The 15455-nt window shown below is 38.9% G+C and overlaps 1 protein-coding gene across 1 annotated transcript in view; it reads right to left on the bottom strand.

The window, feature by feature from the left end:
• Positions 1-15455, bottom strand: part of CUNH12orf56 (chromosome unknown C12orf56 homolog) — a 105566-nt gene that overhangs the window by 74089 nt on the left and 16022 nt on the right. Inside the window, exon 3 of the mRNA XM_012557003.2 lies at positions 71-233. Coding sequence (XP_012412457.2) covers positions 71-233 — 163 coding nt within the window. The remainder of the gene's footprint in view (positions 1-70; positions 234-15455) is intronic.

The following is a 15455-nucleotide window of genomic DNA, read 5'->3' as shown; positions in this document are numbered from 1 at the left end:
ATTTTGTTTTTAAATCTTATAAGAAACATTATCTTTTTTTGGTGTCATTTTAAGAAAATATATTACATACCTTTTTTACTTTTTGCATTGGCAGGCTGAAATGGTAATAGGAATTTCTTGACACCTTTTGATTTTTCACACTCTTTTTTCAAAGAAGTTGAAGAATAGATGATACGAATGTGTTGGTTGATTTCTCTGTCTGGTCCACTCAAAAATTCTGGGTAATCATCAATCTGGGGGAAAAAAAAAAAACTTTAATTGAGCTGATTGAGGACAAATATAACTGTTTACCTAAGCTAGCATAATAAATCCCCCAAAGCTTAGGGTGAGTTTCAAGTACCTTCTTTCTTTTTGTTTTCTCAACTGGGGCACCTTTCCCCTTCTTACTGGTAAGTTTCTCAATCCCGCCTCTATTTGTTTTTGAGTCCTTACTAGAAATGTGCTCAGCAACAGAACTCAGTAAACTATCTACACTGTAGGATTGCTAAATAAATAGTAATAGTGTTTTTGTTTGCTAAAATCTATTCCTGTCCACTTCTATTGTGCAAATAGATTTTTTTTTTATAATTAATTGGGTTTAAACTAGGATTTTTCCATGTAGTAGACCATGTCCATTTGTAAAGAATATTCTACAGAGATTCTGTGAATAAAATATCTAGGTTTGAACTATTAGAAGTTTCTTCTTCTAAATAGTTGTCTGTCTTCTCTCCTCTCCAAAGTGCACCATTTTTCTTTTCTTGACTAAAAAGAAGTTGTTGTTAGTTGCTGTGGATCTCATTCCTACTCAAGGTGACCTCATGTGTGCAGAGTAGAACTGCTCCATAGGGTTTTCAAGGCTGTGACCTTTCAGAAGCAGATCGCAGTTCTTTTCTTCCCTGGTGCCACTAGGTGTTTTGCATATTTCAAAGTTACAATTTTCTTGACAAAGCCAAGAGAAAATATTAATAATACAGAGTTATGTTAAAAAACAAACAAAAAAAACTTTGTTAAGTATAATATGATTCTAATTTTACACCCATGCATTTGCAAATTAAAAAGCCTGGAAGTATTTCTATATCTTGCTCATGTTGGCTGTCTCTGAGTGGTGGAATCACTGGTGCTTTTATTTTCTTGTAAGTTTCTACAAGTAATTTTAAATCTTTTTACAATGAACATATATTGCTTTTATAATAAGAAAAAAGTTATTTAAAAATTGCAGAGAACAAAAAGATTTGAAATAACTTAAGGCATTTCTGAAGATCTTTCAGGCAAAAAAGAATTCCTTTACAAACTACAAAATATAATTATGAATTAAAACATCTTCTGAGGACCTCCACTGGGCTATGTTTCATTAGACTTGTTTAAATTACTCTATATATCTGAATAAACAACACATTGCCTTGGGCAAATCTGCTGCAAAAGACCTTTTTAAAGTGTTAAAAACTAAAGATACCACTTCGAGGACTAAGGTGCATCCGACCCAAGCCATGATATTCTCAATCGCCTCATATGCATGCGAAAGGGGGATAAGGAAGACCTAAGAAGAGTTGATGCCTTTGAATTATGATGTTGGTGAAGAATACTGAATAGATCATGAACCACCAGAAGAACAAACAGGTCTGTCTTGGAAAAAATACAGCCAGAGTGCTCCTTGGAAGTGAGGATGGCAGGACTTCATCTCACATACTTTGGACATGTTATCAGGAGGGATCAGTCCCTGGAGAAGGACATCATGCTTGGTAAAGTAGAGGGTCAGAGAAAAAGAGGAAGAGCCTTGACAAGATGGATTGACAAACAGTGGCGGCAACAATGGGCTCAAACATAACAATTGTGAGGATGGTGCAGGACTGGGCAGTTTTTCCTTCTGTTGTACATAGGGTCGCTATGAGTTGGAACCAACTTGACGGCACCTAACACAACCACATATATTTGAAAGGAGCCCTGGTAGCACAGTGATTAAGTGTTTGGCTGCTAACCAAAAGGTTGGCAGTTAAAGCGTACCGGCCACTTCGTGGGAGAAAGATGTGACAGTCTGCTTCTGTAAAGATTACAGCCTTGGAAATCCTATAGGGCAGTTCTACTCCTTCCTATAGGGTCACTGTGAGTCAGAATTGACTCGACGGCAACAGGTTTGGTTTTGGTATATATACCTACTCCACACTTATCGACTGTCTTCGTTATCTGACATTTCACATTTACAACAATAGTAAAAAATCTACTATCTGACTATTTTGAGCATTAACAACATACATCTGGCAGTAACAAACGCTGAGGTGTGAGAAGAGAGTAACACTGGCTATGATGGTTAAGGTTATGTGTCAACTTGGCTGGGCCATGATTCTCAGTGGTTTGGCAGTTATGTAATGATGTAGTTATCCTCTACTGTGTGATCTGATGTAGTCATCCTCCATTTTTGCATAATAGCGATTTCCTCGTAACAACTTGGTCTCTGGAATCTAACCAGGTAGATAAGTGAGGAGTGGGTGTATTTGAAAGTAATTTTTAAAAATTGAATTTGTGTAGCTCCTGACAGCTTTTCATTAATCCATCTCCCAATCTTTAATTACTCTGAATTAGATTTTTTAAAATTTTTATTAGTAGCATTTAGTATTTCATTCTTCTGTTTGTAAAAAGATAAAGATAAGCTGGATGATAACAGGAAAAAGTTCTACCCAAATTCTAAGTAATTGCAAAAAGTCTATAGTGGAGTCCCTCCTGATTCTTGAATTAATGGTTTTAAGTATTTGCCTCTGGTGATGCTCTGCCTTTACTCTCAATTAATTAGATGCTATTGCTGCTTATCTGCCATAAAGGGAAATACGTTGTTAAGAGAACATCTAAAAATCCTAAGCATTTAATTGAGACCTTACCAATCATGGGGATAGCACAATCTCGGGCAACATTTTGTTCTGTAGTGCATGGGTTCGCCATGAGTTGGGGTCCAATTCTATGGCAGTTAACAATGAAAACAACAAAGAGTAACTGAAATAAGATACCTTAGAAAGAAATGACCTAGAATAGGGAGATCACCTTCTTGGCTGGTCAAAGATTATGCAGGGGTTCTGGCAACAAGAATGTTTACTGGAGACGACTAATTTTAGAATATAGATTTTCTTTTTTTAAGTGAAGAAATCAGTGCACTATTTGTGAAACTAGACATTACCTTTTTTCTATACCTGTGATCTAATTTAAAGATCTTAAATAGTCTAGTACAATGCCTGGCATAGAGTAAGCATTTGATAAAAGGGTTAATGTTGATGTTGTTTTTGCCTTACTTAGAGGTGATGAGAAACACTGAAAGCCTGAATTCCAGGCTGGGCTCTGCCACTCACCAGCCACAGGACCTTATAAGAAGAGGGCCTTTCCTAAAAGTTGTGTGTTAGATATATTTACAACAATGACAAAAGGAAAAAGAAAAAGAGTATCTCCTGAGGCTGCTTATGTAAAACCAAATACCCCATGGGTTTTTGTTTCTTGGTTTGGAGGTTTAGGGTCATGGTTTCATGGAACATCCCAGTTAATTGGTCTAATAACATGTTTGGTGCTTCTGTTCTACCTCCTAGTTTGTTGTATAGTGCCTAGGGTCTTAAAGGCTTGCAAGTGGCCATCAAGTTACAACAATTGGTCTCTATTTGCTGGAGCAACAGAGGAATAAGGAGAGTCAGAAACAGGAAGAAAAAATGAAATGTGTGGCTAATTGCCTCCATGAACAACTGCCTCCTTTGCACTGAGACCAGAAGAACTAGATGGTGTCCAGCAACCATTACTGAACATTTTAATCAAAGATTCTATACAAGAATCCTGATCAAAAGGGAGAAAATGCAGAACAGAATTTCAAATTCCAAAAAAATCCAGACTTTCTGCATGTAAGCTGGATGAACATCTGAAACTATGCCCTGAGATAATCTTTAAACCTTAAACCAAAAATATCCCCTGAAATCTTCTTAAAACCAAACAATAGTTTAGCTTAACTAGTAAAGAATGTCTGCCTTGAGCATTATGCTCTTTTAAGATCTATCTATATGGGATCAAATTGATAACAGCAACTGGAAAGCACAGATGGGAACCTTAGGGATCAGTGAGTTTATGTTAATGGGGGGAGGAACAATTCGGAAAAAGAGGGTGAGAATGGTTGTGCAACTTAAAGAATGTAATCGATGTCACTGAATTGTACATGCAGAAACTTGTATTAGTGTATGTTTTTGATGTGTATATTCTCAAGAACAACAAAAATAAATTATTTTTTTAAAAAAGAACATATACCTTCCTTAAATACACTATGGTGGCATTCATATAAAGCATTCATTTAAAATTTTTGTTTTCATTGGGCATACAAAGAGGTCCGTGATGGGCTGTAAGTGAAAACAGCAGATTACAGAACAGTGGTATATCATTCCATTTGTCTGTGTGTGTGTGTGTGTAATGCATAGAAAATAGTTTAGAATGTTATACACCAACTTTTCTTGTGTGTTTGGTTAACTGTAGTCATTTCTGGATGGTGGGATTATAGGTGATTGTACTAAATATTTAATTCTAAGCATCATCTACATGGTATAATAAAGGCAGTTATTTGGCTGATTTTTTTTTTTTAATATTTCAACTGGTGGTTTTGTCATCTCATAGTCATAAAATATAAATGTATCCATTTTTAGCTAGTAATTTTTTCCTGAAAATCTGTCACCAAAAGACTAGGGGGCAGGGGGAGGGATGAAGACAACATCTAACGTGACTCATGAACACAGTTTATGTTTATAGAACCTAACATTTAAAAAGCCATTTGTATGCACCTACAAGGCCTCCATCACTGTAAGGGATGTGGTAGATGATACACTGATGCCTGTCACACAACCAAGGGGATTCATCTATGTCTCTAAAAGGGGCATGGTGACAGATGTGATAAAAAGAGAGTAACTATGAATAGTGGTACTGTCAGAATGATCTATCACTTTTCACCTCGCACAGTTCTCTTATTGGTTCATTTAGCAAGCAACAGTAATCCCAGTTGCAAACCCTATGGCTACAAAATTGTATATAGAAAGCACTTTGATAAAAACAATTAATTCAAGTTGGATTTGAATTACAAGGGCAAAGTGTTAAAGTAAGGAAGGTGGTTTCTTTTTTTTTAAATTTGCATCAAAAAAAAACTTTCTTTAAAAAAACATCCACATCTCCTTATAAACACTACAGCATGTTTGTGAAGCATGAGAGGACCTCCCAGGAGCCATGCAGGCTAATTTACATATCCATGGAGGATGAAGAATTTTCAGACTAGAAAGCTTTTCAGCTGTCAGAACTGAGCAGGGCTACAAGGCTTAGTCCAAAGAATATTCTGTCTGTGCCAGAGGTAGAAGAGAAAGCTCTTAAAAGGGACAGAGCTGAACTCAATCCCTTGTTGGTAAATGTCCTCTAGCATTTTATTTTAGATAAGTGTTACCTGAAAGAAGTTTTTTTTTTTTTTTTTTTACGTTTATAATGGACGCATTTTTAGGAAATTAAAAACCCAGATTTTCCTTTTCGCTCTGAAGCATGAAAAGATAAATGGATAATTAGATAGCTAGATAGACAGACAGATATAAAGAATATTGTAATGGTCTCATAGAACCAATTTGTTTAAAATTTCTAACTTTATATCTTAAAATAAGCTTTAAGTATTGTGAGTGAAATTCTATTTTGTAAACCAATACTTGCTGTTAGGTTGGAAATAAGATTACTCATTGTTTCATATAGCACTTAATTTATGTTTTTAGGACTGTTTATGAAAGTTGAAAGAACTGCTTTTATTCAAACACCTTATAGCACAAGTAATACTGGAGTAATACGTAAATGAACATTATTTTAGAACTCTAAATCAGGACACATGACGCATTTTGTGATCTGCTAACAAGAAAACTCTTAGATAACAATTAAATCATACTATATATATTTTATAGATAATCTATTTTATTTCAATTGCATGAAATTATTACTGACCCAGTGCTGTACTTGTACTGCCTCAGTAATGTAAAATGGCAGGTTGAATTGTCTTTCTTATTAGAAACTGAAACTGGGGAAGTGGAGTTAATTTGCAAATGGCCTTCTAGGTTCTCAATTTTGTTGAAACTCTCTAAGACTGTTCATAAGTTGTAGCTCTTTCTAATATTTGGCCTAACTTTCTTTGCCTCTGAGGAAGGTGTTTGCTATATAACCCACATAGCTGGTTGTTTGGGGACACGCTATATACCAACTGCCATTTTCCCAGTAAAATGTGGGCCTTGCGAAAAATCTAAAGCAACCGTGATACTTGTGTGAAGGAAAGAAAAAGGAAACCGTGCTGGCTCAAGAGCCAGGTGACACTTTCTTTCAATCTGTAAGGGGACGAGGATAGGTAGGTGTGTAGGCAAGGGTTAACTTAGCAGGCCTGGGTTGCTCAAACCCTGTACCTTCCAAACAAAGGCCTGTCTTCAGGGCTGGCCCTAGGCTGGTTCCAGAGAGATATAACTCCTGAGCTCTTGGAATATTCAGCCTGATAAGAGTAGTTTTGTATTCCTGAGGCTTTGAGCCATGCTGTACTAGTTTGAAGGAGCTCTGGTGACAGCACAATGGTTAAGCACTCTGATGCTAACCAAAAGGTCCACCAGCCGCTCCATGGGAGCAACATGTGGCAGTCTGCTTCCATAAAGATTTACAGCCTTAGAAACCCTGTGGGGCAGTTCTACTCTGCCCTATAGGGTCACTATGAGTCAAAATCCACTCAACGGCAATAGGTTTGGTACCATTTTAGTCAGATAAGTTTATCCTTACAATGTGATTTATGGCAAACACCTGTTTTTGCTAAGTCTAAGTAGCTAAGGTCAGCCACTAAGGCACTGCATGCCTATGTGACTTATACCTCCAATAAACACCCTGGACATCAAGGCTCAGATGAGCTTCCCAGGTTGGCAACACTTTGCACATCACTGCTGGGAGAATTAAATGTGTCCCCATGTGACTCCACTGGGAAAGGAATACATGGAAGCTTACTTCAGGTTTTTCATGGACTTCACCCCATTCACCTTTTCCCTTTGCTGATTTTAATTTCTATCCTTTTGCTGTAATACAGTATAACCATGAGCATAACAGCTTTCCTTAGTCCTATGAGTCTTTCTAGTGAATCATCGAGACTGATGACACAGTAGACAGCCAAACACAGGCATGAGGCCATTGGCTGCCCACTTTGGGCATTGCACAGCCTTGCCCAGTCCCGGCTATAAGTCAGACATGGGCCAGCCTCCATTCCCATCCTTCTTCTTCAAATAACTCACAAGAATTCTCATCCTTTTGACCAGGTTCTCTCTAGCATAAAGCAGGAGAAAGGGAATATACCATAGGCTGCCAGAAGAACAAACAAATCTGTCTTGGAAGAAATACAGCCAGAATGCTCCTTAGAAGCGAGGATGGAGAGACTTCGTCTCGTGTACTTTGGACGTGTTATCAGGGGGACCTGTCCCTGGGGAAGGACATCATGTTTGGTAAAGTAGAGGGTCAGCGAAAAAGACCTTCTTCCAGAACCGACAGAGAGAGAAAACCTTCCCCTGGAGCTGAGACCATGAATTTGGACTTCTAGCCTACTAGATTGTGAGAAAATAAACTTCTGTTTGTTGAAGCCCTCCACCTGTGGTATTTCTGTTATAGCGGCACTAGATAACTAAGACAATCCCTAAACTAGTGGATATAATCCCATTTAGGAATACGACTTTGTTATGTTAATGAGACCATATCAGTATAGACTGTGTCTTAAGCCAGTCATCTCTGAGGTATAAAAAGAGCAGATTAGGTACAGAGAAGAAAGCACAAATAGAAGATACACGCCACATGAAGATCACCAAGGAACTGAGCGACAGAGGCTGAAAAGAGACAAGGACCTTCCCCCAGCACCAACAGAAAGAGAAAGCCTTCCCCTAGAGCTGGCACCCTGAATTTAGACATCTAGCCCCCTAAACTGTGAGAAAATAAGTTTGTTAAAACCACCCACTTGTGGTATTTCTGTTATAGCAGCACTATGAAACTAAAACATATGGTGATATTTTGGTTGGATTTCCCTCCAGTTAAACCATATCAGCAAATACATCACACTGTGTATAAGCTTAGTCTTAAGTAGAAGGTATTTTTACATTTAGAACTTGGCAAATCCTTACCACTGTAATACTTAAAAAAAAAAAACTCATTGCAGTCTCCACCAGGTGGTTTTTTTCCATTATACTGAACCAGGGCTTTAAAGTACCAATCCCTAAGGAAATCTGAGTAGAGCTATTATTGGAATCTATGAATATTGTTGGCATGAATGATCCACCTATATATTCCAGAAGGAATTACCAATCTGTTTTGAAAACTGAGCAGTGCCCACATCATATTATTGAAGACTTCCTAGACTAGTTCAGTGTTAGGCTTGAAAAATCATTGCCTCGGGGCCAAGAGCCTCAGCTAAGAAAAACTAAAAGAAAAACAGCTCTCAAGTCTCAGCCCTGTGAAAGGATGCTACATCTCACCTGTGTAATCTTAGCTAAGCCTGTCCTTGTACCTCATCAGCAACAGCAATGACACCAGTCCTGGCTCTGAAGGACAACAATCTTGAATACAGAGAGGTGGTATGGGGGAATGAAAAAGGTGTTCTTTAATACCGTCATCCCCTCCTCTCATTAACAACTAATGCTCAGGAGCCAGATAATTTACATAATGAGGTAACTATATAGTTTCTACTGCAAAACGTAAAAACTTCTAAAGAAATAGCATAAATTCTGTAGGAGGTCAATTATTGCGAGGTACATAATGGTTAAGAATGCTAGCTTCAAAGTCAAAAGACCTGGGTTCGAATCCCAGCTCAGATCCTTTCTGAATATGTCACCTTGTGCATATACTTACCCTTTTTCTGCCTCAGTTTCCTCATCTGTAAAAGGGGGATAATATCACCTTTCTTACAGAGTTAAGAAAATTAAATGAAGTAATCCATGTAAAGTGTTTGGCACAAGGCTGGCATATAGTACCATAGATGTTTGCTACTGATGACCTTTGATTGCTGCTAAGAACCTCAGTAATGCAATACTGAGCCAGATTCATGGTCTAGTCAGCCTAGTATTTATCTCTTATGGTGGCAGAAAGGAGCATATTGAGACAGAAGAGGGTGCTTTCTTTTGTTATTATCTCAAATGACTAAAACTTTACCTAAAAAATCCCTAATTTCTTTAACAAAATCTCTAAAAATAATACATCACCTCATGAATGTATTTCCCTTATTCTTCACCATATTTATATTTGTAACTGGTACTAATTTATCTTAGCTATACTAAAATACTACTTCAAAATGCAAGAGGGTACCCCTAATTTTTTTGTTTACCAAGATTTTGTGAACAAATTCATATTTACCTTATCCCTTAGTTTTTTAAAATTATTTTTGTATGTGTGTGTGAAAATATATACAATAAAACATACACCACTTCATAATTTCTACATGTACAATTCAGTGACATTGGTTACATTCTTCAAGTTGTGCCACTTTTCTCGACAACCTTTTCGAAACTATTTCACCATCATCAATACAAACTTGCTGCCTTCCTAATCCTCTCATCTATCCTTTTGAGTTGCTGTTGTCAATTTGATAACATATAGGTAATTCTTTAAAAGTGTATAATGCTTAATGCAGAAATTCTTTTCTAATTATTGTTTGGTTCAAAGATGACTTCAGGGGCTTATCCCTTAGTTTTGATCTCATGGTCTTGATTTAGATTTTTTTTTTTTTAATCAGCTTTTAATTTCAGAGATGAGAGAGTCCTAAGCTTTCAACAACTGATTATCCAGTTTCTAATGTATTTAGTTCAATTCAGCATGGATTTTTTTTTTTTGAGCTCCTATTGCAAAGCCAAAAACTGAAACATGCAAAATGTAAGATGGGGGCTTCTGTTTTCAGAGTTTAAAAGTCTGCTGGGAATTTAGTCAATCAAACTTTTTTTTTTTTCAATGACCTACAAATGACCCACTGTGTATGTAGCTGTATAACCTAGAGATTAAGAGCACTGACCCTGGAGCCAGACTATCTGGGTTCAAATTCTGGTTCTGCCACTTACTTGTGGATAACCTTGGGCAAACTGTTTAAACTCTTTAACTCAAGTTCCTTATCTGTAAAATTGAAGTAATAACATTATCCAGGGTTTTATGAGGATTAAGAAGTTCCAAGTTAAGCACTTAAAACAGCAGCTGAGTGGCATATAGTAAGCACTATTCAAAATGTCCACAATTTCAGGTAGGTATAAGGGCTATTACAAAGATTCCTGTTCTCTTCTCTTCCCGACATGTGGAATGCATACATGGTAAGACTTCATTTTCCTGCCCCCTTTTAAATTAGACATGACCATTTTTCTGACTCTGGTAAATGAAATGTGAGAAGTGAAATGTGAGAAGCTCAAAAACCAGTACATAATTTAGCAAGTTAATTTCCTCTTGCCATGGTGGTCAAGCAAGCACGTGCTGAGATGGAGCCTCTGATAGTTAGATATGTGTCATGGATTGAATTGTGTTCCCCAAAAATATGTGTATCAATTTGGTTAGGCCAGGACTCCCAGTATTGTGTGATTGTCCACCATTTTGTCATCTGATGTGATTTCCCTATGTGTTGTAAATCTTGTTTCTATGATGTCAATGAGATGGGATTAGTGGCTGTTATGTGAATGAGGCAGGCCTCAATCTACAAGATTGGATTGCGTCTTGAGCCAATCTCTTTGAGATATAAAAGAGAGAAGCAAGCAGAGAGACATGGGGAGCTCATACCACCAAGAAAGCAGCAGTGGGAGCAGAGCGCATCCCTTGGACCTGGAGCCCCTGGGCCTGAGAAGCCCCTCGACAGGGGAAGATTGATGCCAAGGACCTTCCCCCAGAGCCAACAGAGAGAGAAAGCCTTCCCCTGGAGCTGATGCCCTGAATTTGGACTTAGAGCCTACTAGACTGTGAGAGAATAAACTTCTGTTTGTTGAAGCCATCCACCTGTGGTATTTCTGTTACAGCAGCACTAGATGTCTAAGTACAACCGGAATGCTTCTTAGAAGCAAGGATGGCAAGACTACGTCTTACATACTTTGGACATGTTGTCGGGAGGGATCAGTCCCTGGAGAAGGACATCATGCTTGGTAAAGTACAAGGTCAGCGAAAAAGAGGAAGACCCTCAATGAGATGGACTGACACAGTGGCTGCAGCAATGGGCTCAAGCATAACAATGATTGTGGGCATGGCATGGAACCGGGCAGTGTTTCATTCTGTTGTACATAGGGTCACTATGAGTTGGAACCAACTTGACGGCACCTAACAACAACGGATGACTAAGAATGTGTGACTAAATGTCAGACATGTGTGACTAAGATGAGCAGAGCCCTTCGCTAATCCACGATGGACACGTAGCTTGAGTGATAACTAAATTTTATGCTGTTAAACCACTGAGATTTTGGGGTTCTTTGTTACTGCACTTTACCCTAAGGCTATCCTAACCAGTACACAATCATTGCAGTCACTAGAGATATAGTGGTGAATCAAACTGCAAAATAATTGCCCTCATGAAGTTTCTCAAGACACGACTACAATAATGCAATTAGAAAACAAACCACTAATAAGAAGCCAAATTGACTAATTTGATTTTACTGCCTTCTACTGTGAGAGCTTTGAAATGTGATAAAGGAATCAAAATTGAGGAAACAGGTAGAGGAGAAAAGAGGCATCCATATATTATCTCATCTTACTTAACCCTTAAGTACCTCTCAAAACGCATGACACAGCTAAACAAGCCAGGGATCATCTCATACAAGCACAAAGGAACTGTGAAGAGATCTGAACATGAGCATCAAGAAACCCTGATGTATCGAGAAACCGATGGGACTGTACTCTGGCTCTGCCTTTAACTGGCTGTGCAACCCTGACCAGTGTGATGAGTTGTCAGTCCCAAGAGTCCCTTAACACTTGGAAATAAGGAAATATGATCTCCCTGACTGAGAGATAAACTGATGCAGCTGAATATTAATCATTCATTCATTCATTCTTCCAATCTCCTATGTGCCAGGGAAGGTACTATGCACAATGACACAATGAGAGATGAAATCCTGCTCTCAGGAAGCTTACATTTACTGTGAAATATATGTAATAACAAATTGTTAAACAAATTAATTTCATATAGTGCAGATAGTGATAACTGCTTTGAAACAAACAAACGTGATAAATGAGATAGGGGAATGGCCCTTTAGATCAAATGGCCAGGGAATCCTTGAGAAAGTGTCATTTTGGCTGAAACACAGATCAACTTGATGGCAACGGGTTTGAGTTTTGGGAATCTACTCCTGGTTAAGCACTTGGCTGCTAACCAAAAGGTTGGCAGTTGGAACCTACCCAGTGACTCTATGGGAGAAAGACCTGGTGATCTGTTCCCATAAAGATTCCAAAACCTGTTGCCGTTGAGTCAATTCCAACTCATAGCAACCCTATGGGACAGAGTCGAACTGCTCATAGGATTTCCAAAGCTATAAATCTTTACGGAAGCAGACTGCCACATCTTTCTCCAATAGAGAGTCTAGTGGGTTTGAACTGCAGTCCTTTCAGTTAACAGCCCAGCACTTAACCACTGTACCACCAGTGCTCCTCCATAAAGATTACAGCCTAGAAAACCCTATGGGGCAGTTCTACTCTGTCACACGGTGTCATGGATTGAATTATGTCCCCCCAAAAAATGTGTGTATCTGTTTGGCTGGGTCCTGATTCCTGGTATTGTGTGATTTTCCTATATGTTGTAAATCCTGCCTCTATGATGTTAATGAGGGAGGATGGGTAGCAGTTGTGTTAGTAAGGCAGGACTCAAATCTACAAGACTGAATTGTGTCTTGAGGCAATCTCTTGAGATATAAAAGAGAGAAGTGAGCAGAGACACAGAGGGACCTCATAACACCAAGAAAGCAGTGCCAGGAGCAGAGCATGTCCTTTGGACCCAGGGTCCCTGTGCAGAGAAGCTCCTAGTCCGGGGGACCATTGATGAGAAGGCCAACAGAGAAAGCCTTCCCCTGGAGCTGATGCCCGGAATTTGGACTTTTAGCCTACTTTACTGTGAAGAAATAAATTTCTCTTTGTTAAAGCCATCCACTTGTGGTATTTCTGTTGTAGCAGCACTGGATGACTAAGACACATGGGGTTTCTATAAGTTGAAATTGACTCAACAGCACTTAATAACAGCAACAATTTACTCCCCTTACCTCCCCTTCTTCCTCCTCAAGCTAAGTCAGAGGCTCCTCTGTGATCTCATAGCATCCTATGAATACCTCTATTGGAGACGCTACTGTTTTTAAGTATGTGTTACATGTCTGTCTCCTCCATTAGAAGAGGTATCATGTTATTCTTTAGAGACTGCCTACCATAAAGTAGGTGTTCAATAAATATGTCTGAGTATGAGATCACCAAGGATGAAACAACTGATTGTAAAGATGATGATCTGATCAGCCTTGGTGGAGGAAATGCACACCACAACAAAACAAGCCATGTTTTATAAAAGGTGCATTCATTTCCTGTTCAAGAAAACTCACAGACTCTGAGATGGCTGAAGAGCATATATTCCCTGGGAGAGGAGAAAGTGGTGAAAGGAAAAGGAGAAAGGGGGAGGCAAGAGCCAGAAGCAAGGGCTGCTGGAGTTGATAGATTTTTTTTCCCCTGCTTGTAGCAGATAGAATGTCTCTGAAGGAGAGTGAATCCATAGGAAATTCATAGACTGTTCTGGGTATATAGTACTCACATTTTAAAAATATGTGCCTAATCTTGTTATTATTGTTGTTAGCTGCCATTGAGTCGGCCCTTGACTCACGGCGATGGAATGTGTTTTCAGAGCAGAACTGCTCCATAGGGTTTTCTTCGCTGTAATCTTTATGGAAGCAGATCACCAGATCTTTCTTCCACAAAGCTGCTAGGTGGGTTCAAACCACCAACCTTTCAGTTAGCAACTGTCTTAGACTGTGTTCTCTAGAGAAGCAAAACCAGTGAAGCATATTAAGTGTGTGTATATATATACACACACATACATACATATATAATATAGAGGGAGTGAGAGAGAGAGAAAGAGAGAGATATTTATCTCAAAGAAATGGCTCATTGGTTGTAGAGGCTGGCAAGTCCCAAGTCCATGGGTAAGGTGTCAGGCTAGAGGTTCTCCTGACTCAAGTAGCTGCAGGGGCTGACGAACCCAAGATTGGCAGGTCAGATGACAGGCTGCTGGCTCAAGGGCTGTGGAAGCTGAGAATCAAGATCAGCAGGTAAGACGGCAAGCTGCTGGCCCACAGGCTACAGAGGCTGACAAATCCCAAGATCAGCAGGTAATACAGCAGGCTGCTGGCTCTAGTCCCAAGAACTGGAGGTCAGATTATGACAAGCCAGATGCAGGATCCAGAGAAAGCAAAAGCCAGCGAGCTTTGCCAGAACATTGATTTAGGAAATAATATTGGAGTTATTATTCCCTTTCCTTGAGCATAGAGAATGTGACCCAGCTGGAGCTGGGCTCACAAGGACTCAAAAGGACACATCAACTGGGCCCTGAGGTATAAAGACAATAGCTAAGATAATCTTGGAATAATATCTTTTAGGAAACTTTCACATAAAGCCAATCAAACAGAACACAAAAGACTTTCTACTCTTATCTTCTTCTATAAGCATTTAGTGAGTTGAAATTTGTTGGACCACTGAAGACCCTCCTGACTATTGTTACTGAAACTTGTACCAATGATTGTTAAGAAAGACAGTTCAAAATGTAGGATCACCGTTTCTAGCCAATCTGTGAAAAGGCTAAGCTTTCAATAGTTTTGTCTATTTGTAATGTTAATATATACTGATGACTCTGTAATGGTCTTTGGACTCAGGCAGACATGGCTGTGTGGCAGCATGCTTGTCTGTTTTCCCATTCTTGCCTATTCTGTAATATTCTTTGGACTTGGACAGACATGGCTCTGGCAGCATGGCTGTCTGCTTCCCACTTTTGCCTTTTTGAATATACACTGAATAAAACTATCTTTTTGCTTTACTCAACTTTGTGATGTTTTTCCCCCTACGACAACATCCATACATAATGGATGCAGGCCACACCCCCGAGGAAACTCCTCTTACAACTGATTGGCTGATCACATCAGATCACATCATGGAAGTGACTACATCGTTACATAACTGCCAAACTACATCATTACCTAACTGCCAAACCAGTGAGAATCACGGCCCAGCCAAGTTGACACACAACCTTAACCACCACAGCAGCTGATCACAAACTGCTTGCGCCACCCAGCCTCCTCACCTAATCTTAGAAGGGCTTAATTAAAGAATAGTGTTTTGATGCACACAAGAGCAGAAATCTAGAGAATTCTTTCAAAAGTAACTTTTTTTTTGCTGTTGAGTTCTTTTTTTTAATTATTATTTTTATTTGATTGTACTTCAAGTGAAGGCTTACAGAACAAATAGTTTCTCATGAA

This window comes from Trichechus manatus, unplaced genomic scaffold (genome assembly GCF_000243295.1).
Source record: "Trichechus manatus latirostris isolate Lorelei unplaced genomic scaffold, TriManLat1.0 scaffold00086, whole genome shotgun sequence".
NCBI classification, from domain to species: Eukaryota; Metazoa; Chordata; class Mammalia; order Sirenia; family Trichechidae; genus Trichechus; species Trichechus manatus.
Note: the sequence above shows the minus strand (reverse complement) of the source record. Positions and strands in the feature narration are given on the sequence as shown.